This window comes from Acinonyx jubatus, chromosome X (assembly GCF_027475565.1).
Source record: "Acinonyx jubatus isolate Ajub_Pintada_27869175 chromosome X, VMU_Ajub_asm_v1.0, whole genome shotgun sequence".
Taxonomy (NCBI): domain Eukaryota; kingdom Metazoa; phylum Chordata; class Mammalia; order Carnivora; family Felidae; genus Acinonyx; species Acinonyx jubatus.
The window spans coordinates 104269944-104297486 of record NC_069389.1 but is presented as its reverse complement, the minus strand read 5'-3'; the positions used below and the strand labels follow the sequence as shown (position 1 = coordinate 104297486).

At 47.2% G+C, this 27543-nt stretch overlaps 1 protein-coding gene and 1 non-coding gene across 10 annotated transcripts in view; one reads left to right on the top strand and one right to left on the bottom strand.

Moving 5' to 3' along the window:
- The window catches only part of BCORL1 (BCL6 corepressor like 1), a 64173-nt gene that overhangs the window by 29218 nt on the left and 7412 nt on the right, over positions 1–27543 (bottom strand). For 8 of the 9 annotated variants that reach the window (XM_027054388.2, XM_053201684.1, XM_027054386.2 and 5 more), the window contains 5 exons: positions 15631–15760; positions 10562–10652; positions 7003–10275; positions 1822–1987; positions 639–719 (listed from right to left, as the gene is read on the bottom strand). In XM_027054388.2, coding sequence (XP_026910189.1) covers positions 639–719; positions 1822–1987; positions 7003–10275; positions 10562–10652; positions 15631–15716 — 3697 coding nt within the window. In that variant the 5' untranslated portion in view covers positions 15717–15760. Of the gene's footprint in view, positions 1–638; positions 720–1821; positions 1988–7002; positions 10276–10561; positions 10653–15630; positions 15761–19182; positions 21300–27543 lie in introns of those variants that run through there. The other variant, XM_027054389.2, reaches the window with a different exon arrangement.
- Positions 24259–24331, top strand: TRNAQ-CUG (transfer RNA glutamine (anticodon CUG)). Its single transcript has one exon. It is a non-coding gene; the product is annotated as a tRNA-Gln (tRNA).

Here is a 27543-nt window from a genome sequence, read left to right as displayed (position 1 = left end):
GTTCTCCATGTGCTGAGTGCCAGTTAATAGAATGTCAGATAGATGAGTTTACACTGTGCCCTGCTTTCCCATTCTATCCACTTTGCATGGAAATATGGGTGAACCGGGGCAACCACTTCCAGGGCTACGAACCAATATGGAGGCTAGCAGACAACAGTGGTAGTTAGAAACAGCTATCTTCTTTTAGACACTGAATACAAATTCAGGGACCAAATGTGATTCTACCGGCCCTGATAACTCAATGACCATTTCCAATTTTGTTGACGCCTGTCGCATAGGGCAATAAGCCCAAAGGTTCTATGTCCGTGCCTGAGACTGGCTCCACTAATCATGAGAGGCCCAAGCGTGGAGTGGGTCAGTCTTCCTGAGCAACACAGGCCTTTCCTCTTTCCATCATCGGCTGCCAACAGAGATGTCAAATCCCATTTGGAAAAGCTAAGCAAACGGTCCTAAAATCGTGGGCAATGCTCCCCCTCCCCACCCTGGGCTTTCTTGTCCCTGCAAGGAGCAGGGCATCTTAGCACAGTGAACCAAATTCCCAACTCTCCACCTGGGCCAGTGGTGAAATCACTCCACCAGATTTCTACCTCTTTTTTCAGAGAAATGCCAATATGGGCCACGGCTTCAGACTCACTCACCAGACTGACTGCGCGTCCGTGTGCTCAGAACAACGGGGATGAAGTCACGGAAACTGCTCTTTGCTTTCTTCTCCAAGGAACCTGGAGTGATGTGTGGTTTCAGGGGAGAAGGCAGAAATATCACAATCAGAGTCAAAGTACTGAAAGCACCCCTGAGGGGCTCAGATGAAAAATCAAGGTGGGGGGGTCGTGTGTTTTTCCTGGTCACATTTGTTAGCTCCCCTTATGCTATCACCTATGTACATCTCTTAGAGAAGGAGCACTTCCCAGTGGTGTCTGAAAACTGGGAGTTGGGTCATTTTTGCTGACACCAAAAAAGGCTGTGTACAGAATTGATTTGCCAGCATGCCAGAAAGTTGAAGGTCTGCCTGCCTGCATGACTACGGGGCTGCTATACCTCCACGAAGTTATAGTGAGCTGGAGCAGGTGCCACAGAAGGGCAACCTCAATGGATCTTAGAGGACTGAGCGAGGCAGGAAGATGGGAGCAGGGAACAGTGGACAAAGGAACACTCCTATAGAAGAACAGACTATGAAGAGGCAGTCATGTCAGACAGGCAAGGCCATGGAAACATGCTACTGCCCATGGCACTAGTTGGGCAGCTCTCTCTCATGAGGGCACCAAGAAACTAGAAGTGGCAGAGCGTACAAGTCAAGTACCTGCTTCCATACTCCAAACATCCTGTGTGTCCCTAAGTAAAGGGTTTAGGATTTCCATAAACCCTTCTGGCTAGCTAGCTAGGTATTAATTTTAAAATTTGTATAATGGGAGTTTTCAAATATGCCAAAGGTAGAGAAAAAGGTGTAATGAACCTCCCTCCAGCTGTTTCGGTCTCAATCTTCATGAACCCCATTTCTTCTCTAAGCCTAGACCTGTTGCAGAGTAATGGGTTGGCTACTCTATTGTATGACTGACTTTTGTCTGTTTGAAAACCAACTTCTTTGGTCCTCAGAGTGTACCTTATTCTAGTCACCAGGGGGAATAGAATAAGCCCCTTTTCCCTTCGCCCTTGCCTCTGATTTCAGAGGCGTAAATTACATCACCCTTCCATAGCAAGGGAGTCTTTCCCTGCACTTTCCCGGGCAGTCCAGAGCCATCCGCCACCCCCACCACCACCACCACCGACCTGCCCCAGGGAGCCCTCTGCAGCTCAGCCCAGGGGGCCAGGACCTGTGGAGCCTACCTTCCTCATGGCCATCGGCTCGTTTTCCTGGAGACTGGGAATCCGGCTTTGTTGGCTTCCGGTGCTTGTGCTTTACCCTGACTCTATTGTGCTCTTTTCCTGAATCTGAAGCCCCCCTGGGGCTCTTCTTGGTGGGTTCCTGGGGGTCACTAGGTGGCTTCCGGCACTGTGGAAAGGCAGAGAGAGTCAGGTCTGAGGTCAGTTTCGCTTCTTAAGAAAGCTTTCCCAATGGGAAGTCCTGTGCCCTGTTGGACACATGGACATGAGCTGCCCAGGTGGGGGCCAGGGGAAGGGGCCGCTTGCTGCCTTCCACAGTGGGCTACAGAGGCTTTTCTGGACTGAATCCAGTGCCCTAGCTAATCCCCATAGATATCCACACCCCATCGTATTTACAGGTCTACAGAGTCTGCATTCATAAGCAGGATTAACACCTGAAGTCAGTTTGAAAGGTGCAAAAAAGTGAGGTCCATCCAAACTGCAATAGAGACGGGCAGAAAACAAAAATGCCTCTTCGGCAAGATGGGTGACTGACTACATTGGTCAAATAACTTCAATGCGAATGGTACTATTACCAACAACTGAAAACAATTTCTTAGCCCAGGCCGACTCAAGAAAAATGGTCTATTTCCATGTGTAAATTAATACCAGAAAATAGACTCAACGAAGACAAGAAGAAAGGCATGACACAGGAGCAATTCAAATCTCCCCATACTTATGGAAGACAATGAAAAGGCCGAGGCAGTATTAATAATGCCACTTTACACTCTGCAGCACTTTCAAAATCTCAAAATGTTCTCTTCTGTGTTATTTGATCTGATTTTCCTGACAACCCCAAACTGAGAAGCTAATATCATCCCCATTGAACAGACAAGGAAACTGAGGCTCCAAGACAAGACGTTACACGAATTTGTCCAGGGCAACACACAGACCCAGGTGTGACTGCCACTTAGCAGGCAAATCTACAAATTACCTCATTTGTGCCTGCAGTGAGAAAGTGGTGGAACTGGGACTGGGGCCTAGGGCTCTTGGCTCCCACCTGGGCCTCTCCACAGCAGCTCTTGCTCTTCTCCCTCCCTGCTCATGTCCTCCACTCTTTCTGCTCAGCCCACTCTCTCCGATAGGCACAATGGCCGTGCTTACACAGCGCAAGGACTCTCTCAGCCTAACAGAGCCACATATCCTCATAAGCTTTGAGGTCTCTCCATGCCACCAAACAAGAAATAGGGCAAGGTAGGGATTTCCAGTATTCTAGCATCCAGGGAGTGCGGAATAAGCAAAACGTTTTAACAACGAAAGCAGGCCCTAGGAAGAAAGGAAGGGTTGTTTTCCCCCAAGCCGACTCACATGCCACCTTCTAGAAGGTTATTACTGTATAGCTCCAGCTACGGGGATGGCAGATGTCTTATCAATAGAACATTTTCTGCGGTGTTGGGGGGTGTCTCAATTCTCCAGCATCAGGGAGTCACCATTCCCCATCAAATTCCAGGGACTCCTACTACCCAGTGAACTACTCCTGCTTCTTACTCAGCAGAGGGCTGAGCTAAAAAGTCAAGTCTCAGTTTCCCCCTTTTGCTTGCTGCTAGTTCCTACAAACCAATGTGCTAGGACAAAAAAAGAACTGGGGAGGAAAGAGAAAGATGGGGAACTGTTGGCTTAAAATCTCACCTTTAGGAATGGCCAGAGAAAGATCACTTTAAGTCAGGGGGAATAAAGTTAAATGCACATAAATCTGAACATGTCCTATTTATTTCTGAATATCATCTTTAGCTGGCTATTTCAAGTGCAGACCATTAACTTTTATTTCCTAAGACAGACAAAAACAAGTAAAACAGAACATCTAGAAAGGATTTCTGTCTGTAAGTTCTGCAAGGGCAGCACTGAGAGTAAAAACACACTGCATGCTCCAACTTAGGCAAAAAATTGGGTGGATGGGAAGACCGTGTAAGAGGAATGTTCTGGTTAACAGAGTTTTGAAAGGTTTTCCAAAGAATTTTCCAAAGGATGAGAAAACAATAAAATACACCCAGCACCAGATGAAGCAGAACTCTTCCTTTGCTGATGATTCAGCCAGCCCTTCAGAATTCCATGAGGCCCTAGGGCAGGTGGTATAGAAGACAGGACACTATTCTAATTCTCAGCCATACCCTGACAGGGGCTGTTTTGAATTAAGCCCTGATCTTACTTTGCTTATCAACAGTTTCTTTTTCAGGAAAATGGAAGACAAGAAAATAAAGATCTGAGTTATTTACTCTCCCCTCAAAGTGGAAGTTTCCTAAATCATTATAGGAAGCTGCTAAGGGCTGCTACAAGGCCCCGGATCTTGTAACTTTATTCTCTGTCCTGGGTATCTGTCAGTGGGCCCAATGAACTATTCATCTAATATAGTCAGGGGCAGTGCCAGCCTGTCATCAGGTCTCTTGCAAGACATAAGCTCCATGAGAGCAGGAGCCGTATCTATTTTGTTGGTAACACTAACAATAACAATAGCATCCACAAACACTTACCGAACACTTACGTACTATGTGCTAGGCACTGTTCTAAGCATTCAAATATGTCACCTCATTTACTCTTTTTTTTTTTAACAACAACATTATTGACAGGTAATTTATTCAGATATATCATACAATTCATTTGATTAAGTTTACAATTCAATGGTTTTTAGTAGTCACAGAGTCATGTAACCATCACCTAGTTCCAGAACTTTTTCATTACCCCATATGGAAACCCCATACCCATTTCCCCATATCCTCCAACCTTAGACAACCACTATTCTACTTTCTGTCCCTATAAATTTGCCTATTCTGGATATTTCAGAACATCACCTCATTTAATCTTTACACAGCCCTATGAGGACATACTATTATTGTCTCATTGTACAGATGAAGAAACTGAGGGCCAGAGAAATTAAGTCATTTGACTGAAACCACATAGTTAGGGAAAAGTAGGACCAAGACTTAAACTCGGGCACTGTGCCTGGTTCCAGAAACGATACTCCTCACCAAAAGCCTGCACCACCTTCCTGAAGATGTAGCTCAGTGCCTGGGAGGGACTGGCATGTAGCAATCACTCAACAAACACTTGCCAATGGTTAGTGAAACAGTTACACATAAGGAGAGAAGATAGTGTGGCAGAGCTGAACATGAACATGAACTTTGGAGCCAATGACTGGAGTTGGGGTTCTAGCTCTACCAATTAGTAGCTGTGTCACTTTGGGTAACTTACCCACTCAGTCTGTTTCCTTCATGTTCCTATCTGTAAATTGGGTATAGCATTCACCTCATAGGGTTATTGTAAGGACTAAGTTAGATGACATCTGTAGAAAGCATTTGGTATGTTGTGTATAGTACATATAATGACAAGAATTACTGTTCTTTTTTTAATAACATTTTAAAATATTTTAATGTTTATTTATTTTTGAGAGAGAGAGAGAGAGAGAGAGAGAGAGAGAGAGAGAAAGGGGCAGAGAGAGAAAGAGAGACACAGAACCTGAAGCAGACTCCAGGTTCTTGAGCTGTCAGCACAGAGCCAGACGTGGGGCTGGAACTCACAAGCTGTGAGATCATGACCTGAGCTGAAGTCCAGACATTTAACCAACTAAGCCACCCAGGTACCCCTAATGTTCTTTTTTAAACTTTTATTTATTTACTTTGAGAGAGAGAGAGAGAGAAAGAAAGAAAGAGAGCGAGCGAGCACACACACATGAGCAGGGGAGGGGCACAGAGAAAGGGAGAGGAAGAATCCCAAGCGGGATCTGCGCTCTCAGTGTGGAGTCTGACATAGGTCTCGATCTCACCAACTGTGAGATCATGACCTGAGCCAAAATCAAGAGTTGGACACTTAACCGACTAAGCTACCCAGGTGTCCCTAAATTCTTCTTCTTATTACTACCAAGGGCAAATCACAGCTACCTGAGTAAATGCTATACATATGCTCTACTATGTCATGACCTGTGCTCCTACTTGGCATGTTTGCCACACAGAAGTGGTTGTGAAGTCACTGAGAAAACCCACCTAAGCTCTATCCCTGGGGTTCTTAATTTAGAGCCCATGGGCTGGCTTTGTGGAGGGGATGGGTCCAAGAACTTGAAATTACTGGCAAAATTCCGAGGTCATTTTCTGTGAACAGGGTCTTAGCAGCTTCTCAAAATGCTTTATGGTCCAAAAAAGACTAAGAGCTTCTGCCACAAACCCAAATTAATGGCACTCTGGCTAGAAATCTGTTCATTAGTGTGTATCAACATTCAGTTTGAAGGCTTCTTAACATAACTTGAAATCACTCCATATTTTTTTAAAAGTTTATTTATTTATTTAAATAATCTGTACATCCAACGTGGAGCTCGAACTCCTGATCCTGAAATCGAGAGTCACATGGTCTTCTGACTGAGCCAGCCAGGCACCCTTAAATTGCTCCATATTTTTGAGAAGCCTTATCTTCAAGTGCTTCAAGAATTTCCCTGGATCACCAGAAGCCTTTGGATCCCCTCTGGAGTACCACTGGATTGAAATGGAATCGTCTTGACCCATCTTTTTGCCTAGAACCCTGCCACCATGAAGAATCCAGAAGCAGACACCCACCTGCCTTGCAAACCACATTCCCGATGGGTTGAAACCTGAAGCTGCCTCTCCCACCAAGCACTGGGCAGGTAGGAAACTGGCAGATGAGCCCAGAAGCTGAATTGGAATTGGCTCCGGCGCCACAAAACTCCCAGCCTAATCCTAAGCAGGCACCCCCAGCGGTGCAGAGAACAACTCTGTCCAAGGCCCCTTCCCTCCCCTTGAGAATCTCTAGTTCTCAAGGCCAGCAGTCATCTCAGAAAAGGAAAAGGAAGAATGGTTATGTGTGGAAGAGCCTGTTATCAATTGATTTCCCTCATCAATCCGTTCTCCTGCTCTCCAACCTCATGTGGGACAATGGCTTCCCTGGCCTCGGGGACCAAATCATTTCCCACATCCTACAAAATACAAGCCAGCCCCTCCTGACACTAAAACACCATATATGGAAAGTGTGACTTAGAAAGGGGACAGCAGGTCATTATTCACTTTACACAAGCCTTCCAAGCCTTTACACAAGCCTTCAGTTCACAGAGCTTCTCAAGAACACTGCCATGGGAGGCTGACATCTGCAGGACAAAGCAGACCTCTGGTGTCCCGGCCCTGCCCTCAACCTCAGCCCAGAACTCACCTTGGGTCCATGGGAACTCCGGACTATGACCTTGGTTTGTGGCTGCTGCTCCTCAGCATCCTTCTCTTTGCCAAACTTCATCTTCTTGGGCGGCAGAGATTCGGTCACCCCATCGGTCACCACTGAGTCTGGCTGCCACTTGTTCTTGCAGGCAAAGACACCCACGCTTTCCTGTTTCACTCGAGCCTGCCCAGCCTTATTCCGAACTTCAGCTTGGCCCCTCTGGGGAGCTGCTGGGAGGCCATCGGTGCGGAAGCAGGTGGCTAAATTGAAGACGACATCACCATCCACCTTCTCCATTTTCACCCGCCCCAGGTCCACCTGACTTCCAAGCTGTGAAAGCTCTGTGCCGGAGCCCCTCTTGCTGCTCGGGACCACATCCATGATGAGCTCCTTGGGGCGGCTGTCATGAGGTAGCAAAGGCAGCTCGGGCATCTTGTGCAGGTTCTGGGGGGTGGCCAGGACCAGCTCGTGGGACATGTAGGTGGCCAGCACTTGGTTTTTAGGCTTCGTATCTCCTGCCAGCTTCAGACCACAAGCCCCCTGGGGACCTTCCATCTTAGGAGTGCTGTCAGGACAGAGGTGGCTCTCGGATTCCTCAGGCCCCTGATTCACTTTTATGTCCCCACTGCTAGGCTGGACAGACAGTGCCAAGGTCCCTGTCTGAGGGCTGAGAGTCAGGAGGACAGGGTTGACTTGTTCTTCGTAAGGCTTGGCAGCAATCCGGCAAGTTTTGTTCTTTGTGCCAGTGTCCTGCTCTGGAGCAAAGGGGCCTCCAGGCCGTGGCTGCCCCTCTGGAAGTCCATGCACAGCTTCACTGGGGCTGAGAGGTGACACACCAGAAAACTCAGAAACAACGCTGGTGGGCCTGATGGGCACCCCCTGACTGGGCGTCAGCTGCCCGGCACTGGAAATGCCAATGGAAAGCAGAGACGTTTGGTGGTATGGTGACCAGCCAACAGGCAGGACCTGGGTGCTGGTGGGTTTCCCATTAACTGAACACCGCGGGTAAATATTTGCTGGCCCCGTGGGCTTCCACAGAGAGAGCTCCTTGGTTTGGCACCCCGGCAGCCCGGGGGCAATGCGGGCTGGCGTGTAACGTTTGACTGTGCTTGACTGTCCCTCAGTCCCAGCCTGGCTGCCCTTCTTGCCACAGGGGGCACCAGTGCTCTTGGGTTCTCCTTGATCAATGATGGAGATGGGCTCCTGCTTGGGGAGATGGCGGGGGTCTCGGTTGAGGCCCAAGTTAGGGTCTTTGTTCAGCAGCAGGGATGCAGGCACTGGGTTGGCCACTCCCACATAGGTGCCAGGAATGGTGCTGATCAGCGCAGTCGAGTTCTTCACCCAGGTGCTTGGGTCCCCGTTCCTCACAATGTCGGGAAAGATGACAAAGGGCGAGGAAGTAGAGCCCAGGCAGGAGGTGACATTGCTACCGGCAGCCTGGGTTGTGCGCTGAGACCTAGACAAAACTGTGGAGAGGAGGGCCTTGCTGCTGGTGTGCACAGGGGTCAATACGGGCATGGGAGGTGTCTTGCGTTGGTTGGGCAATGGAAGCTTCTGGCGGTTGGACTTGGAGGAGAGGTCGAGGGGCATCTCACTGCACTCAGGTGGAGATGCCATCTCTCGCTCCAGCTGTGGAGGTGACTTGAGGGGAGAGAAGGTGACGGAAGTCCCTTCTGTTTGCTGCTCGGCACCACCTGTCATCTTGGCAGGGTGTGGCGGGGCTGAGCTCACGCTGGGGGCTGGCAGCAAAGGCTGTGGGGTTGGAAGCACCTTGGCAGAAGCAGTAGAGAGGGAAGTATCTGCCAAAGGCCCGGGGACCCCATCGGGTGCAGACTGGGTGCTGGTGCTGCTGGATGGGGAAGCACAGGGAAGCCTGTTCACCTCCAGAGAGACCAGCTTGGAATCTGAAGTCAGAGGCCGGGCAACAGAAAATGCATATGGGTAAGACCGTAGCTCTGGGGAGGCCAGCACACCAGGGAGACACCTGTCCTGAAGGTATGAAGGCAGGACAGGGAGTGTGAGAGTGGAGGAGACTCCCAGAGTGGTTGGCAGCGTGGCCATACTGAGCGGCTGCCCACAGCTCGGAGGTGGGATATATACCAGCGGCTGGCTCGGGGTCAGTACTGTCCCTGGCTGAAAGGACAGGGGTACTTTTTGCATAGCTGGTGCCTGAGCTGCAGGAAAACATACTCGGCTCAAACTAAAGGAGGCTGGGATTGGTGCAGAGGTGGGAATGGCAGCCGGTGTGGCGGCCGGCATGGGCGTGGGGGCTGGAGTGAATATTGGGGCTGGGGTGGGCGCAGGCACTGGCGTGGGAGCAAAGGCAGGAATGAGGGTGGGGGTGGAGGGTGGGCCAGAAGATGGGGTTGGGGTGGGCATCGGCACCGACGGAGGGGCGGGAGCTGCCGGAGGTGTGGACGCCGGCATGGGGGCCAGAACTGGAGTGGGGACAGGCGTGAGGACCAGGGTTGGAGCTGATGGGGGCACAGGGGCCTGGATCAGAGCCAAGGGAGGAGCCGAAACTGGGACCGAGAGGGGGTTAGGGGCTGGAGCCGACAGGGGGACCGGACCTGAGGGGGGAGCAGAAGCTGGCACAGGCACCAAGACAGAGGCTGAAACCGAAAGGGGGTTTGAATCAGAGATGAGTGTGGGCACCGATGGCGGCGCTGGAGCCAGAGCTGGGACTGGTGCTAAGGGAGGGGACGGGGCTGGAACTGAGGTGGCGACCTGGACGGGAACAAGCCCAGAGTGGGGCACCGGGGTGGGGACGGAGAGGGGAACCTGGAATGGATCTGGAACAGATGGGGGGACGGAAGCTGAACTGGGAGCGGGGGGGCAGATGGGGGCTGGCAGCGGACTAAAGTTAGTGGGGACCAGAGGCAGGGTTCCCTCCACAGGGACTCCAGTCCCCAGAGTTGCCAGAATGAAAGTATTCTTCTCCCCAACACCGTGCCGAGAGTCCAAAGCCTTCACCCCAGCTGCTGAGCAGTCTGTTTGTTTGCTCATTTGGGTGCCGAGGGGAGCCCAGGAGCAGTCAGCCCTGCTGTTGGCAGCGTCGGCACTGTCGGGAGTGGTAAGCTTGAGCCCGTCTCCGGGGCTGCTCAGTGGCACCAATAGGCCCTCAGCCTCCGCCACGCTCCCAGCATAGTCCATTTTTGGCTGGGGGTCGTCAGGCTTGTCTTCTGACTTGTGCCCAAGTTTTTCTGCTGCATTGCCATCTGGGTCTGCCCCCCGGGCATTGCTGCCACTTCCAACTGCTGTGAGCTCCACCTGCAACGACAGAGCAGCGTGCCCGTCTTAGCTAGCTCTCTGCGGATGGCGCAAGTGTCCCGAGGCCCGGGAGAAAGCGACTGCTGGTCCTCTTTGCAACTCGACCAACCGGGTCTCGGCAGAGGCAAAGAGCAGCTGGCCAATTTCTGTCTCACATACGGCAAGTCCTGGGAAATACCCTGTTCCTTCCTGCCCCCCTTCTTGGGATGGCAGACTGGGCACATTGCCCGGGGCAGTTTGGCTCCGCCCTTTGGCGGGCGACATGTGGCTTCACATGGCCCCTTACCTTGGAAAAACTGCTGCTGACACAAAACTCCTGAGATCCAAACCGCTGGCAGTCACCTGTCGTGGACTCCTCATCAGAAAGAGGTGCTCTTCTAGCATGGGAGACACAACCAGAGAAGAGCCATGAGGCCTAGCCTTTGGGCCAACACCACCTTCGGCAGAACACCTCCTGCCTGCCTGGGTTCCCATAAAACCTTCCTGTCCTACTTCTCTTGGTGGCTGGGAGGACATTACAAGCAACTGGAGGGGTTGAAGTCACAAGCCGGAGCCTGCATGCCCAGCTTTGCAAATTCTTGTAAAGGAGCCCAATCTGACTAGACTCCCCTCTTTGGGCTATGTATCCTTTTTTTCTGGGGCTCTCACCAGGAATGTCGAGGACAGCCCAGCACCTTTGCTTTGTCCCCAGAGCTTACCCATCAAGGTGATCGTCCGGCACGTATTGGGCATTGCAAAAAGGGGAGAGATGAATCACAGAAGATCTCAAAAGGCATGCAAACCAGTTTTCTCTTAAGTACACTCTTATTTTAAGTCTATAAGGGAAGTTGGCTGCTGGTATCATAAGGGTAATCCTTTTCTAAAACAAATAACCACCTCCATTGTGTGTCATGTTCTAAATTTGAATCATCACCTATTCACCCGATGGGGTTGCCTAGAGCAGATACACATTTATTAGGGCGCGTAATGATACTGATTCAAGGCCACCAGGTCACTGGGTGCTGAGGGGCATTTCAAGGGCATGACTTCTTTCCCTCTGGGGCACCTCTTCCCCTTTTCTAAAGCACCACCAAACTCCAGCCAGCACCTGCCCTCCTACATTTCTATCCTTGCCTGCACGCCATGCCTGCCAGCTCCCCACTCCTCCTTCATCCACTCTCATCCCAAAGGGTGGCCTGCAAGGCCACAGACTCCAAATTCAAGTTGGTATATTGCAAAGGAAAGGGCTGAACACCAGAGAGCTCAGTCCCAAAGGAGAAAAACCTAACTGAACTCCAATCTACTCAAAAAGTCTTCTGTAGATTTTGAGTAAGAATCTTAGAAAATAGGGGCACGTGGGTGGCTCAGTCAGTTAAGCATCTGACTCTTGGTTTCGGCTCGGATCATGATGTCATGGTTCATGAGATCGAGCCCCACAGTGGGCTCTGAGCTGACAGCAAGAAGCCTGATTGGGCTTCTCTTTCTCTCTTAAAATAAACTTAAGACTACAAGGTGAAGCTCAAGACAGGACAAATACCCACTAGAAATTTAGTTTTTTGAGGAGAGTCACTCTCTGCCCTAGGGAAGACACTAATGGGGCAAGAGCCCAGGTGAGTGGCTGAGTGGAAGGTCTGGGTGCAAGAATAAAGCTCCAACAGAAGTGCTATGGCACAGCTCCAATGGGGAAAAGCACAGGAACGCTCTGTGTGCCTCTGGGGAGGTGGGCCACCTTGCGTCTTTGCCCTCAGCTCTCCAACAGCCTAGGAAGAAGCCAGCATCTGCCTCACCAGCCACCCTAACCTAGGACAGTCAGGGAGCCTGTAGCCAACCCCCACAAAAATGGGGAGGGTCCTGCTAACTCCCTCCCTCTCACTGGAACAGGGCACTGGTGATGGACTCCAAAATTGTACCTGGGACAAGAGAAGCTAAAAAGGCAAGGGAGATCACCACAGTCCTCTTCCCATTGTTTCAGGGCTCCAGAAGGGGCTAACCAGGGGGAAATGTCTGTCTGGTCCCATTAAAACGTAACTAGGCTGGCAGAAGTGGGAGGGTTCCACTGCTGGCAATGACTGCTGGTGACAAACAGAAATGAGTGTAAGGACAGGCAAGGGCTGGAGATGCAGTCAGGGGTCTCGAGGAAGGGGAGGAAGGGGGCCCTGGGGGAAAGGGAAAACATACTTTGACATCAGCTCCTGGGAGACCAGAAAAGGAAGGCCTATACTCCCAGCCTTGGGCCAGGGAGAAGCATATTCCAACTGGACTGGCCAGTGATGGTTTTGGAAGGAGGACGGTGGCAAAGGGAAACAAGCAGCATTGCCCTCCCCCTTGCCAACCCCACCTGAGGGACTGCAGACCCCACCTGCAGGGGCTCCCAACCAAACAAAGGGGATCTAGCTGCATATCAACCCCCTGCCCTTGCTGGACTCCCACCCCCGAATAAAATCACCTTGAATGCAGGAACCCCGCCCTCAAAGAGCCACCAGAAACAGCAGATCCAGCCTGCAAGCCCAGAGACTCTGGGGGTGGCAGCGGCAGTGGAAGCAGCAGTCCTGGCCACTCCAGCCATACCCATGCCTGAGTACCAGTCCCTGAGGCTCTGGGAAAATGTTGTGTGGCCACGTTTCAAATCCTCAGAGGAGAGGGGTGTGCAAAGCTAAGCAAACATTAAATCGCTCCATGGAGAGAAGAGCCTGGGACAGGAATAGCTTGCAGGGGAGGGGTGCACAAAGAGAAGTGGGTCAACCAGGCAAGGTTAGGAGAGTGCAGGCAGCAGGGAGGAGGGGGCAGGGGTCAAAGCAGGCTTCAATCAGGACTGAAAATCAATCCCACCATTTCTTCCCAACAGAGATGTCCCTGGGCGATTGTGCTTAAGGCTCTGTTGAACTTAAACCAGAAGTGGCCATAACCTTTCAGGGCTGTTTTCCTAAGTATTAAGGGCTAGCACCACTGTCCAACCAGATCTTTTTCAGTTCCCACTGGGCCCTGACCACACCATACACATCAGGCCCCTTAGATTCTATCCCCTGCAGACTTTCCCTGCCTGAGTCCCAGCACACCCCAAGACCACCTGCATTCCAGCCAGGGTCTTCCTGAAACACACCATGTGGGAAATATCAACCCTCACCTCAAACTCCTACTCAACCCTCAAGCCCCCTGCCCAGATGTCACTGCCTCTGGGAAGCCCTCCCTTATTCCCCCAGGAAGTCTGCCATTCTTGCATCTAGACTCCCACAGGACCTGTACATGCCTCTCTATAGCACTCACCATCAGTGTCCCATGACTGTTGGTTTGCTCTTGCTGGATTTAATAAATGTTTGTTGAATGAAGGAATGAATGGATACAAGACAGAAAGCAAGCGAGCAAGAAAACAGAGAGTCAGCCAGAGGTTTTACTAGAGTCAGCCGTCTGGGGCTCCCAGAAGGGCCCTGCCCCTGTTCTCACAGTCCTCAACTGCATCTGATGAAGCTGGTCAGGTTTCTCAAACAATTTTAAGAGTTAGCCCCCACGTGCAGCTTTACACCCAAAATTTCTAAGTTCTACCACTTGTAAAGGGCTGAGGAAGATGATTTTTAAATAAGGTGGGATACCATTTTGGAAATCAGCTGTAGCATGGCCTAGACTGTAGAGGAAGGTGACAGTAAAGGGTAGATGAGATCAGAAGTGACAATGCTTAAAAGGTCATCTTAACCACTAGGCATATTTGGTAATGCAACATCCCAAGAAAGGTCCATAAAGAGGGAAAGTCAGGTTTGGGACTCACTTCCTGTTCCTTTCTCAGCAGGGATTTAGCATGGACAGTGAAGCAAGGTAACTTGTCCACTGATTTTTTAAAGGCTCTAGTCCAAATCTCTGCCTCCAAGGCTCAACTACTTATAACGAGTTGCCAGTGAATGCTTATACAAATCGATACCACCACCCTCCTTCCCCCAGTTCATCTCTTAGTAAGTATCTAAGGACATACTTCACACCCAAAGGAAAATATCTTTCTAATGCAGATCTAAGAGGGATTTTGTCTTATTTTCCTTAGTCCTGACTTATATTCTAAAATTAAATTCCTTTTAAGTCCATCTCTAACTTGTTCCTCAGCATAGAGAACATTAAACTATTAGGCACTAATGGCTTTAAAAAAAAATAAAAAGGTCTATTCTCCTAACCTGAACCTAAGACAAGTATATAGTTCTGTTAAGAGCAGAAAAAAAAAGAAGATACACACAAAGACGTCCATTCCTTTACCCTTCGAAATTACCAACATTCCCCCACATGCACACACACCCATTGCACACACTCCCAAGATTTACCCAAGGAGACGCCAGATTTGAATCCTAGGAAAAGCCATATTGTTCTTTATTCTAGGGGATTGATCTGATGTATTTGGATTTATTTATTTTTTTAATGTTTATTTATTTTTGAGACAGAGAGAGACAGAGCATGAACGAGGGAGGGTCAGAGAGAGAGGGAGACACAGAATCTGAAGCAGGCTCTAGGCTCTGAGCTGTCAGCACAGAGCCCGACGTGGGGCTCGAACTCACAGACCGTGAGATCATGACCTGAGCCGAAGTCAGTCGCTTAACCGACTGAGCCACCCAGGAGCCCCTGATGTATTTGGATTTAAACAGTTGATGGATTGAAACAACAGCTAAACACCAGCAAGCCTGGCTTTTCTAAAAATGAGAGAGGCACTGCAACTATCACACATCTCTGTCTTTGTCCCAGGGTCACGAAAGTCAAATATAAAATCTGAAGGCCATTTTGAGTGTCCTTCCTATGGAGAGTGATCAGTAAAGGGCATAGTTTGGTCAACCAAACATTTTGGTGAACAGAAAATTTAAGACAAACACGTATCACCAATTCTCAATTTCGTATGACAACTACATTAAGCCGTTTGATCTTCCTGAGATACTTCATAAGGATCTCACTGCGAATCATCATTAGCCTCATGAGGCAGGAAAGCGCTGATCACCAGAATACCCACTAACAGTTCCCAGTATACAGCTGAATAATAAAACTGTCTTTCTTCCAGGCTTAGATCAAGGACCAAAAATATCTTATGCATATCCTTGAGCACCGAACATGGATGCAGCAAATAAAAATTGCAATCGTCTGAGCTTCCCCTCACTCCACAATCTGACAGTTCTTAATGAGTAGACAAATGTTAGTTGGACAAAGGTCATCTGCTGGCCTCCTCACCTTCATCTGAACAGGAACGTCATGGCAAGGCAGGCCACTGACACAGTCCCAGCCCCATCCCATCTCAGGAAAATTAGCAACCAAAGCCTCTTCCCCAGGGTCCCTCCCAGGGAGTGCTGCAGCTGTCCCTCTGGTGAGTAGGTACCGCTCACTGGAAGCCAGCAACAGCTACCTTCCCAGCCTCCTCACCTCTCCTCGTTGATGCCACACATGCGAATCCGGTCAGAACTGGTCCAGTTGTGCACGCCGCTGTAGAGTGGTGCTGTCGAGATCATGACAGCCACTCACCACCAGATAGGACCTGCTGTGGCCGCTCCCCCTGGGAAAAAAGAACTCCGAAAAATCAAAACTCGTAACAGGGACAGCTGCTTTAACCACCTTTAACAAGGAAACATTTAAATAAAGGCAATTATGGTACCAAAACATTAAAGCAGTCTTTCCCACAAGGCAGCCTGCTAAGGAAAATTAAGGTCCAAATGGGGATGAGGGTGCACCAGCTTTCCAGGAATCCATAGGTTTCAGGATGGAGACGAGGATGCTGTTAATCACCTAGAGTGATTTTTAAATTATCTTAAAGACAGATATGCCTGAGTGTTCAAGGAAATTCAATCTATTCCAGACAAACGAGATGACAGTATATTTTTTCACACACATTTAGCCCAACCAACTGCAATTAGAGGGTTGTTCCCATATATGAACAATGCGTTGAAAGACTACTGGGGATCTTTTTCTCAAACCTCTCTAAATCCACGGGTACTGAAGTATTTGAGTGATGTACCAATTTAAGTTCTCCAGAGGAAGCACACGCTTTCTTTATAAGCCCTTCAAAAATACTCTATTCTGATTTCAACTTGGGAGTTATACAGATATAACACGTATATCTAAGCTGGTTTAAAGTTCCCTAAAAATCAGATGCAATACCCCTTGTACTCTGGCCACAAACAAGTGAACAAACAAAAAACAATGGTCTGTGAAAAAACCACACATTTCTGTCCTTGTCCCTTTCTATAGGTCTTATCATCCCCATGACCTACCACCCCCTTCAGCAGCTAACGTCCAGCTGTCGCTGTTGACAACCACTGCACAGCCAATTCACCCTTCTAGAGAAAATGAGGCATCAAGAAAAAGAGGTTTATGTTTACCCAATGAGCTTGTCTTAAGACCCTTAAACTCTTGAATTAACTTATTAGATAAAGTCTTCTTCATCAAAGCTCAACTGAACAGAACCCTCCAGTGATCAGAATTTTCTGTTCTCCACTTTGCCAAGAAGTAAATCACTAAAATACAGTCACATCAGGGGTTTGTTTCATTAATTCTTTATATAATTTTCAGAGACTGTCCACATTCAACACAATAGCACTTATCCATTCAACAAATATTTACTGAGCTCCTACTGTATGCCAGCACTGTCCTCGGTACTGGGGATTCAACAATTACCTAACAACACCGAAATCACTGCCTTCATGAAATGTGTATTCTAGTGGGATGAAATGGACAATACACATGTGAAATGATTCCTGTTATAGTATAAGGTGGTATATAACACAAGCTAAGGGCCATGGTGACAGAGGTGGGGCGGGGGGGGGGGGCGCGCAGAATGGGCTACACTCTGTAAGTGGGTAATCAGCATATGTCTTGCTGAGGAGACATTTAAACATCCTGAAGGAAGCAAAGGGGTGAGCCATGTGGATATCTGGGGGAAGAGCATTCCAGGCAGAGGGAACAATCTATGCAAAGGTCCTAGGGCAGGAGGCTACATGATAAGATCAAGAAAGAGCCAGGAGGCCAGGTGGCTGGTACAGCAGAGTCTCCAAGCAAGGGAGACAGGCAGTACAAGGACAGCAGAGCCACAGCCTCCCATTCTCATCTTGGTCCTCACCCTCCCCATGTCTGTGGCGCAGGATACTTCTGCCCTTGCTTTCTTTGTACTTGCCCCACTCTTGGCTTTCCTGACCCAGTGCCTGATGGCTTCTCCAGGCTCTTCTCTCTCTCTACCCACCCCAGAAACCCAGCCCTCATCTTGCCTGGTCTCTCCTCACCCCTGTGAGCCCCCATCTCTTCCCCTTCCTTCCCTCTCTCTCTCCCTACCCCCTTCTCTCTCTCTCTTCTCCATTCCCTGTCAATTTCTCTTTCCTATTCCCCTCTATTACTCATCCTCACCTCCCTCTTCCCACTGTTATTCTCCCATCTGTCTCTCTCTTTACCTCTTCCCTGCTTCTCTTTCCCCTTTCCAATCTCTCTTGGCACAATCTGCACTCCTCCACCTTCCTCCTTGCTCCCCTCATCCTCATTTCTCCCTTGGGATCCCCTCTCTTCTCCCTCTCCTCCTCCTTCCCTTCCTCCCTCCCCCTGCATCCCCCTCCCTTCTACTCTTTGTCCTCACCTCAGCCTTCAGTCCCCCCCCATCTGTCTCCCTCTATCTCTCTTATGTCTCTTTCTGTCTCTCTAGCTCAGTCTGGCTCTCCTTGGTTCTCCCCCACTCCACCTGTGTGTGTGTGTGTGTGTGTGTGTGTGTGTGTGTGTGTGTGTACCCTGCTCCTTCTCCTCTCTAGCTCCTGAGCTCCCCCAGTTGCAATTCTCCCCTTCCTGCACCAAAGACTCCCAAATCTGTATCTCTATCCCTGACCTCTCTCCTTAGACCCAGACCAGAATTTCCAGCTGCCAGCAACTTGCTGTTAATTGGATGTCCACCGAGCCCCTCAAACTCAATGTGTCTCAAACTCAATGTGTCTCATTATCTGTTCCCATAAACCTGCTCCCCACCCCCCACGCCCAGCGTGTTTCCTATCTTAGTTAATGGCACCACTATCCCCCAGCCTGGAAATTTCAGCAGTGTCGTCTTCAACTCCTCTCCCCCCCCCCCCCACCGGCTGCCCACAGCCAATCAGGAGTCAAGCCTTAATAATGCCATCTCCATCCTCTCCTGCCCCTCTTGCCACCACCCTGATGCAGGCCCTCTATCATCTCTCACCCAGAATATTACAATAGCCCCTTAACTGGTCCCTCTGCCTCCAATTTCTTGATTCTACAATCAATTCATCTTCTGAAGCACCAGTTCGATCATGTTGCCCCCGCCCTCCTCAAAAGCTTTCAATAGCTTTCCTGTCTTCAGAATCAAGCCCAAATTTCTTAGCACAGCATTCCGGGCCCTCCAAGACCTGGCCTCAAACCTCCTCTGGTCTCCTCTTTGGCCACATCCTGCTGTTTCCCTGCCGCCTCACTGTCCCAGCTCCTGACCCTTCCCTGAACAGACCATCCAGTTTCAGGACTTTGCTGCTTCCTCACCCTGCAATGGCCTCTCCTGTGCCCCTCCTCCTCTCTGTGTCACCCCTCAAAGCCTGGCTTAAATGTCATCATGTCATCTCCCAAGCCCCAGCCCCTGATCAGTTAACCCTTCCCTCTCTGGTTCTCCTCAAACGTTGTATTCCTACCTCTCCCACAGCACTGATTCTTACTCTTCTCTGCAGTGTGGTTATTTGGGGGTATGGCATGTCTGTCTCCCCCACCAATCAAGCTACTTAAGGTAAGAAATATCCTCTTTTCTGTCTCTGGTTCCTCTGCAATGTCTTACATATGGTAAGTACTTCAGTAAATGAGTGTTATATGGAAGTGAATCCTGGAGGAGAATTGAGGTGATGACCTTGAGAAATTACAAGGAAAATCAACCCCCCCAAAAGTGTCCCTTGTGCTTAGTTACTATAGGAAAGAAGGCTGGACTTCAGTGAAAACACTATGCGTTACCTATAGCACGTCGTTTGCAGCAGCATGATTCCAGCATAGTCCATTGTCTTTGAGTTGTTTTGCCCCTCTGTAAATTGCAGGTAACTGATGGATATGCAAACTCTGTATTGTCCCATAGAGTTTGGAGTGACTTCCCTCCCCATTGTGGAAAAACCAGTTTTGCCTCCATTTGCAATTCAATTCCTTTACTCCATATAAATTTGTGCTTTTGGACTTTTTCTCTGAACCAGCTAGAACATCTGTCTGGTTCCCTGGCTGATTAATGAGTAAAATAAAATCTTTAACACATGTTCATTTTTACATCTATATAAGACTCATGATTTTACCTTTTTCTAAAAACTATCCTTAACATTCCTAAGACAGCTATGTGGGTTAACGCATGATTTTAGAAAGATTTCAACAAGGGGTAAGACAAATGGATGGACTGTCTGCTTCATATCAGTTCACCAGGATCCCATCCCATCCCTGAACATCCTGGTCAATCAAGTTGTGACTTTTTCTTAGACTAACTTGGAATATCCCAGTTTAAGAAACAACAGCTCAGCCCGTTGACTGACACACCAGGTACTTTTTAAAAATCTTTTCTCCCTATGAAGCATTAGAATAAATCAGGCAATGAAAGGGGTTACACTTGCCACAAGATGAATTTTAACACAAAGTCTGAGTTTAGTGCCTATCTGAATATCTGTAGGCAGCAGATATAAGTCAAGTCACCACTGCTTTTTCACTCTTGGGTTTATTTTTGTTCTATTTAGAGGGGATTAGTAGTTTGTAGTGCCTGGGACAGAAATCAGAGGGGAGAATGAGGCCTGGCATTTGAAAACACAACACATAAAATATCATCACCTAGATAAAGGAGTTTTTAGACCCCTCAAAGCAAAAATAACAACAACAAGAAAACCAAGAAAAAAACAAAATAATTACCAGATAATATCACACATTTTAGGACTACCTGAAGGCACCCCTATTTTCATGAGATCCAGAAGATAGAATATTTGCTTAACTCTTGGCTTCCCACTCTTCTGTTATGAATTCCTCAGCCCCTCTTCCTATGTATGGCCTACGGCTGCTATTAACTGTAGCCTTTGCGGAGGAGGGGAGGGGAGAGGCAGAAAGCAAGGGCAAGAGGGCAGTGAGCTAAGTGGTCTACACAAGAAGGCAAAATTGGTCCTCCGGAGCCAGAGAGTAAGCAAAGGGAACTTCCAAAGAGGCACTGATGGCGTCAATGTCCACAGGACCGGAGGAGTCCAGATGGCCAACGTACACCAATGTTTCCCAAGTCAGAATCACCAAAGAGCTTGTTCAAAATACAGATTCATTAGTCTCAGCCCTGGAGATTCTGATCTGGTAGGCCCAGGGTGTCGTTTCATCATTACCATGTCCAATCAAATTAGTAACCACTCCACCGTACACTGCTTTTCAAGAGAGGTGAGCAAAACAGAAAAACCTTACACACACCACCCTTGGTAGGTTCCGCTGGCATACACACTTGTGTACTGACTTGCTTTTGCTTACAAAGCCTGCATTCATGTGTGGTGTGCATTCTCAATCTGTGTGTCTTGCTCTCTGTGATGGGAACCATCACATCAAAGGCAAAAGGCAAAGTTCCTAAAAGGAACTTGGAAGAAACCTGGTAATCCCGATGTGACCCGGGAAGCACAGGCACAAGGATATGAAATACCTCAAAGGATTTTCCCAGATACCGCAACCATGTAATTGTTAAGAAATGAACAGCTGCATGGCCCCAGAATCAAATGCCGGTCACTGCCTGCAAGGCAGTGGGACCACAGTGAGCAATCCCTACTTTGGGGGGGAAAACTCAAAAGACACATCCAATTCAGAGTGAGAACAAAGAAGAGCACATGCTCTGCCAACCCAAAGTGATAGTGGGGCTGAAAAAATAAATAAATACAATGTTTTGATTAAGCAGGCATACCGATGCACACTTAAGGAGGGCTGACCAAGATCCAAGGGCATGAATCCAGCAAGTGGACAGCAGAGAGGAGGCAGTCAGACATAATCACTACATTACAAAACAGGGGAAACCAAAGAGAAAATGGACTAATAGGAGAACAATAACTTTAAAATGGTGAAAATAGCAGCTAAGCTGAGGGCAAGCAGGTAGTAGAAGACAAACCATAATGAGGCAGAGAGCTTTCCCCCCACCAAAAATTCAAAAGAAAAACATAACCGCCAGAAGACAAGGGCAGGTGTGAAAGGCATAACAGAGAGGCCCACAGAATAAAACAACCAAAAGAAAAAATGAAATAGGGGAACCTGAAATATTTCACCATCATGGGCCAAACTGAAACACTGTGGGGAAGCACTTAACATAGACATTTTAAAAAGTTTAGAGAGAATATGTTATCAAAAGGGGAAGAACATCAAATTATAATCCAAGTCAGGGTTAGGGGGAGCTGGTAACGGGGGATAGGCAGCACTAAAATCTCAAAGAAGATTTTACAGATTGGGTAGACATTTTCTGTTCTGTTTTGAAATGAAGATGCCAAAACAAGCAGATTTCACAACAACTACAAGCAAAAGTATGGTCATTGTGCATATGAGGAAGAGAAGGACACGAAAGGAGGTAATACAGCATCTATCTGACAAAATGTCTTTTACCTTGGTAAAACATTAACCTTGAAAATGGCCAGACAGGGTGTTTGTCCACTGAACAAGTTCCTCAGAATCATGTAGCTTCCTTTGTGGCCAAAGACCCCTTATGTGCAGAACAACATACAGGATACAACCAGGCCCTTTACACATAGCATGAAACCTTTCCCATTTGTTCATGGTTGGACTCTTACTATCTAGCCAATAAATTAGAAGTTCAAGATTAAGAAGGTCTCACTTAAACTAAATCTGGTAGTACTCTCCCAGGCTTCTTTTGGTTCACATTGTCTGGTGACCTGGAAGCAATTATGATTTTAAGAAATGAAAGAGCCGGAAAATATTCTTCTTGAAGCCTGGCCCTGAATCTGTCCTCAAGAGGATAGGCGTGGCCAGTAGACAGTTTAAGAAGGAGGGTTGAGCCAGTGATGACTAATGTGTAAAGAAAACCAACTTTGGGACCTACTGCTCCAACAGAAATCTAGAGTTCTGGGTAAAGCTCCCATAAGTCAGAGATATTCACATTCAAACTTCATGGAATCAAAGGAGAGGCCAGCCCATTACCCCACTTTGGGAAAAGCAGCACCTAAAACAACCCCAAGGATTTCCAAGAGACATCCAATGGGCCAAGGGGAAGAGGCCAGGACTCCCACCTAACCACTGAAATGCCTTCAGAAAGAGGTCAAAAGGTCTCAAAATCAGTGTTTTTTTTTTTTTAATGTTTATTTATTTTTGAGAGAGATAGAGAGCATGTGAGCAGGGGAGGGGGCAGAGAAAGAGAGAGACAGAAGATCCAAAGCAGGCTCTGCACGGGATAAGCAGACAGCCTGATGCGGGGCTTGAACTCACAGACCATGAGATCATGACCTAAGCCAAAGTCAGACACTTAACCGACTGAGCCACCAGGCACCCCACAAAATCATTTTTCAGTAGGAAAGTGTACACATACTCAACAAAGATAACTTTACCTGGTTTTTAGATATGGAGCCCCTACCACAGATCTTACCTTCCTTGTTGCTCTCTGCCTTCTTCCACATGCCTTCTACTCAGTCCTCCCCTCCACTCAGCCCTCTGGGGAGACCACTGAGCCCTTAGAGGTTCAGCCCCTGTTGCCTCCAGGGACCTAACCTTAACCCTAGCCAGGGCCCTGGCCCTAAGGGGCCCCACCATTGAGGTCTAGAAAAAGACAGATTTGGGGCCAGTGACCAGCGTGGAATATTTCAGCATGGAAGCCAGAATTTTGCCATGACATTTCCAGGGCCAGGATGGAGCTGCAAAAGGGATCATGAGATCTTACCTAACCCTGGCCCACACAACCTTCTAGCTCCAGAATCCAAACCCTAGGCCTGAGCCGCACCTGACCATGCACCCTCAACTCATATATCCCCATCTAATCATATATCCCAAACCTCACCCCCTAATGAGGAAGTTCTCCCAGTGCAAATTGTCCTAATCTAAGGATTTCCCATATAAAGGTATTCTAATATTCTCCACAGGCTTTCCCTCTAATATCCATATCCCCTCACCTTCTGTACCATTAACCAAATATCCCCTTCCCTGAAACTCAAGAGTCCCTTATACAAGCCCCAATCACTTTACTTTGCTTCCCTTCATGCAAACAGGCTCCTCTATCACTACATGCTACCACACACCCACACCCCCCCCACACACACACACGCAAAATCAACTGGAAATAATCTGCTGGGCAACTGAAAGGAGGAAGGGGCCCTTTGTACTGTTCATCCCAGCCTTCTGCCTGACTAATCCATTGTAGCACTCTCTAGTTACCCTGAGGGTTTTTTCTACCCAAATATTTCTACTGGTTGTACCCCAAGGGATAAGTCTTATAGGAGACATTGCATCGTGTTCTCAGATACATTAATTCCTGTATTTAGCGAGAAGACTAAGTAGTTGCCTGCACATGGCTATAGCATGGACACCTTCATAGACACCTTGGTACCTCCACATTTAAAACCCTGGCCTATAAACATTTATGAGACTGGATACAAAAGAATTTTAACTACCTGTTAAACACATGAGAGCTTACTCATTCAAATGAATGTAGTTACCTACAAAGCAATCACCTTGGTAGGCTAGACCTTTGGATGGAGTGACCAGGGCTTGCAATCTCCCTGGGGCTCTTCAGTGAATATTACCACCCAAACCCTTTCCAATCCAAACCATACCATTCTTAATCTCCCCACTAGTGCTGGATCTACACTCAGTCAGAAACTTGATGTTTAAAAACTGCCAAAATCCATTCAGAGTCATCTATTCACACAGCAGCAACACCCTTGAAGAGTGATATAGTCTAGTATCTACAGCCTAAATTGGCGGGGGTGTATTTGGGAGAGCATTTTCAGCCCCTATTTGTTAGCCATCTCAGGTACCTCATTAGGTACACTTATTATGCCATCTTCAAAATAGAAATAAAGGAGTCCCTACTTAAAACTGAGAACAGGAGGTGCCTGGCTGGCTCAGTTGGTAGAGCGTACGACTCTGGATCTCAGGGTCATGAGTTCAAGCCCCATGTTGGGTGTGGAGCTTACTTAAAAAAATAACAATAAAATAAAATTGAGAATAGCACAAAAGCACTTAACAGGACCAAAGGTAATCAATTCCAACAATGAAGGAGGCAAAAGCAAAAGTTTTAATCTCTCACATTTTCATACCACCAGTCCATTTAGCTTTTCTATCCACTACCATACTTTTTTCCTGTTATTCAAATAGTAGTTGCATCTCCTGCTGCAGGAAAATAATTTTACTCCATTTAAGGAAAACACCTCATCATAGCTTTATACTAAACCTAGGATCTAGTCACAAGATTTTATACAACTTCTAAATGTCACCAATATCTAGAAAGCCTAAGCGATCATCATGAAATTAATCAGTCTTTTTCAAAATGCAGAGCCACCTCAAAATGGCATGGTAAGTAACTAGGGTCTTTTTTTTTAAAAGCACTTATTTCCTCTAGATCAAAAAAAAAATAAGAGTTGACTTTCCTCCGTCTTGGTCTTCAGCAGAACCATGTGAATATTTGGTGTGTCTTTCACACTCCAAAGTTGAATCATTGTAATCTGAGATCTGAATCCCTTTCATGATGCTTCTGTGTCTTCCATGCTATGGACTGTGAGAGTGGATCTTGGGTGTCTCCATTTCGGTGTACTGCATTCATGATACGGAATTTTTCATCTAAAGAGGTTTCCTCCTCACTAAACTTGTGCCTTTTTTTTAAGTGTCTTGGACCTCTCACACAAATATTTGGAAAGGCCATTACCACACTATTTTTTCTATTCTCTCATTCCAGACTAGGGGCTCAACTCATTTTACATAAATTACTCATTCAGGGCCCCTGGGTGGCTCAGTCAGTTGAATGCCTGACTCTTGCGCTTCAGCTCAGATCATGATCTCACAGTTCATGAGTTTGAGCCTGGCATTGGGCTACATAATGGCAGTGCGGAGCCTGCTTAGGATTCTCTCTCTCTCCCTCTCTCTCTGCCCCTCCCTGCTCGTGCTCTCTCTCTCTTAAATAAACTTAAAAAAATAATAAAATAAATTAGTCGTTCAAAGGTATACATATAGAGTATACACATGTATATCTATATACACATATATATACATTACTCATTCAAAGGTACACATATAGAGTGTATATATGCTATCGGCTCCCCAAGGCTAGAAAGGATATTTTCTACTTCTTTTAACATCTACTCCCAATAGTGTCGAGCATGATACAAGGCATACAATATGTGCTCAGTAAATAAACTACTGGGAAAAACTAAAATCCTCTCTAGGTCATATGGAAACCAAGAATCCTGCATAAAAAGCACTGGGTCTGTGGATGCCTTTTACTTCCTTTGGTCTCTTACAAAGGAAGACTCTATCTACCCAGGCTCTATCTACCAGCCTTTCTCTTCTGTCATTTCTTTACTTCCACAATAAAGACAATCAGAAATAAAATGGGGCCAGGGCAAAACACCAAAGTCAACTTCCAATTATTTGAGTGTAGTTTAGCCACAGCTAATTTTTAAACCTAGCCAACTTATGGACTGCCTACTGCTACTTACAGTATGTGTGTACTCAGGGAACAACTCCTTTTAATATCTGCTGAAGCAAAATATAAATAGGACGGTAAATCTGCTGGGGGGCGGGGGCAGGTAGAGATTAATAATACATTTCCAAGCCAAAAAAGAAATTATTAATTTGTTAACTGATCTACTGTTTTAAATTGGCCAGCTATTACTCTCTCCTTATATTGGCATAGCTGACTGTTGGCATCAAAGTCCACTCTGGCTGCAGAGAGGATCTCTATTTTACAGCCCCCCCCCTTTTTTTTGGTGTTCAGAAGTTTGGTCTGGTGATACCTGAAGTATTTGAGACATGCTTTCTCCCATCCAATTGCTGATGAACATCCTTGTCATAGAGCCATGCAAGACCCAGGCTCTATCTACCAGCCTTTATAGAACTTCCAGATGTTAGAGACATCTGGAAAGCCCAACCAGTTGTAATTAAACACAGCAGCCCTTTTCAGAAAGCAATCGTTTTTTAAAATGTCACCCTAGTAAACTAGGTTTGGGTCGTGGCCCAAAATGTCCCCTGAAGTTTCAACTAGATATAGACTCTTCAGTTTCTGCCCTAAAATCCTGAGTGAGCAGTGTTACAGCACAGCTGTTGGAGAAACTGCCACCTTCCACCTCAAAGGTGGATGCAATAATGCAGTGGTGAGCCAAGTTATTCCTTCCTACCACATTGTAAATGCTAAACATGTACTAATACAACAGGAATATGGAGAAAGAGCACAGAGAATCAAGATACGTGGGAGTGCTCAGGAGCTGTGGATAGTTTTTATTTTGCCACCATGTGGCATAGAGAAATATAAAAGGTCATAGGACTCCATTGAACAAGCAAAACTAGATCATAATGTAATAATGGATGCCATTTACTGGACTCCTGCTATGGAGCTGGTCTGCCATGTATATATCATCTTGTGCAATCCTCATAGCCCTGTGAGACTGGGATTATCATCTCCATTTTATAGATGAAAACACTGAGGCTCAAGAAAGTTCAGTAGTTTGCTTCTACCACACAGCCAGGAAGTAGAAGAGCAAGGACTCTAACTTAAGGCAGTATGTCTCCAAAGCCCTCCAGCTAATTCTGAGACACACCAAAGTTTGAGAACCACTGCAAGATACTAACCTACACAAGGTGCGATCAAGTTAAACTGAGTAAAGACCTGTCATCATGAGACACCTAATCATCTCATGGATCAGGTATAGAGTGCATTGACTCATCCTGGGGATCAGAGTCACGTACAGTGCACTTTTCCATAGAACTTGGAAAAACGCAAGTCTGCTTGTTTTTCTTGTCCCCAGACACCAACATTATAACAAAACTTGACTATACCCTTAAATGGCACTAACACTAAGATTTCTAGACATACCTTAGCAATGAGGTAACCAAATTTTGTTTCTTAGCTGACAGTCGGTAAAGAAGCCTGAAACACAAAGCTTTGCTGCCCCTCAGTACTCTCAATTCTTCACAGACGCTAAACTTAAGATCTTCTTAAAATCCAAATGAAGACGTATCCTGCCTCACATACTCTCCATGAGTAAATCTGAAAATTATCACATTTTACAAATAATAAATCATCACTCTTCAAATTCATCACAATTCACTGACCAGGGAAACTATGACCTTGACGTGCAGCCTGCAGCCACTTTACAAACAATTATCCATGTTTTAATGTTTTAT